Source organism: Brassica oleracea, unplaced genomic scaffold, assembly GCF_000695525.1.
Source record: "Brassica oleracea var. oleracea cultivar TO1000 unplaced genomic scaffold, BOL UnpScaffold02222, whole genome shotgun sequence".
NCBI lineage: Eukaryota > Viridiplantae > Streptophyta > Magnoliopsida > Brassicales > Brassicaceae > Brassica > Brassica oleracea.
In genome coordinates, this window is record NW_013618752.1 from 932 (window position 1) to 2,210 (window position 1,279).

A 1,279-nucleotide genomic window follows, 5' to 3' on the forward strand; every position below is an offset into this window, starting at 1 on the left:
AGCTTGCATATATCATGCGGCCACGTGATCCCATTGTGAATCTAATGTCTTATATGATAATGTGGATCAGATGTCGAAAATAGCAAACAGAGACTATGCAGCCCTGAATCTCTCCGGAGACAATTACTTGCAGTGGGCGCTAGACACAAGGATTAGTCTAAAATCCAAGGGACTCGGTGATACTATCATCGAGGACAGTAATGAGAATGAAAAGAATAGATACAGGGCCATATGTTATATGCGCCATCATCTCATTGAAGGTCTTAAGGATCAGTACATGACGATTGAGAATCCATTGGATCTTTGGAATGCTTTAAAGCACAGATATGATCACCAAAAGATGGTGTTGCTTCCAAAGGCAAGGCACGATTGGATGCATCTCATATTCATGGACTTTAAGTCCGTGGACGAATACAACTCGGCCTTGTTCAAAATCGTCTCAATACTAAGACTGTGTGGTGAAGAAGTGTCTGATGTTATGATGCTTGAAAAGACCTATACGACTTTCAATCAGTCGAATTCTGTGTTGCAACAGCAATATAGAACAAAAGGCTTTGCCACATATACTGACCTGATGTCCTGTCTACTCTTGGCCGAGGCAAACAATGAGCTTCTCATGAAGAATAGTGGAGCTAGACCGGCCGGGACAGCACCATTACCCGAAGCCCATGACATTGAAAAGAAAGATCCCAAAGAAATAAAGAAACTTACTACGCCCAAGACAACAGGAAACCATACGGTCAAGGCCGTGGTGGGTACAGAGGGCGTAGACGTCACAACCATAATGGTCGAGATAGCTACTCAACCGGCCGAAGGGGAAACCACAATAACCGTGGTCGTGGTTCCAATTACGGTCGGGGCCGAGGGAGTTATGGCCGTGGACGAGGTGGGATATCCAAACCATATTACACGTCCAAGTCTTTATGTCACAGATGCGGAATGGACAATCATTGGGCCAAGAACTGCAGAACTCCAAAGCACTTGTGCGAACTCTATCAAGAGAGTATCAAGAACAAGAACCCGGAGGCAAACATGATCCAAGAGAACGGTCATGATGACAAAGGATATGGGTATGATGCTGATGATGAAACCGACAGTGACAACAAGGATGACCAAATGGATTTTGAAACTTCTGATTGTCTAAAGGACTAGTTTTTCGAATCACATTGTCTTATTGCTTTATGTCTTTGATTTGGTGTTTTTATTTTATAAAATGACATTTATAATAAAAGTTTTACAAAGCCTCTAAAGTCTAGTAAATTTTACTTATAGAAATGAA

The 1,279-nt window shown here is 42.2% G+C and overlaps 1 protein-coding gene across 1 annotated transcript; it reads left to right on the forward strand.

Annotated features, from left to right (window-relative positions):
- Positions 1-238: 238 nt before the first annotated feature.
- LOC106321631 lies at positions 239-1,152 on the forward strand. The gene is made up of 2 exons (XM_013759873.1): positions 239-886; positions 961-1,152. The coding sequence occupies exons 1-2, from the start codon at positions 239-241 to the stop codon at positions 1,150-1,152; spliced, it is 840 nt and encodes a 279-aa protein (XP_013615327.1).
- The last annotated feature ends 127 nt before the right edge of the window (positions 1,153-1,279 follow it).

Coding starts and splice junctions, on each gene's coding strand:
- LOC106321631 (XM_013759873.1), top strand. CDS start 239: ATGCGCCATCATCTCATTGAAGGTCTTAAGGATCAGTACATGACGATT. Junction 887..960: donor GAGTTATGGCCGTGGACGAG/GTGGGATATCCA, acceptor CATTGGGCCAAG/AACTGCAGAACTCCAAAGCA.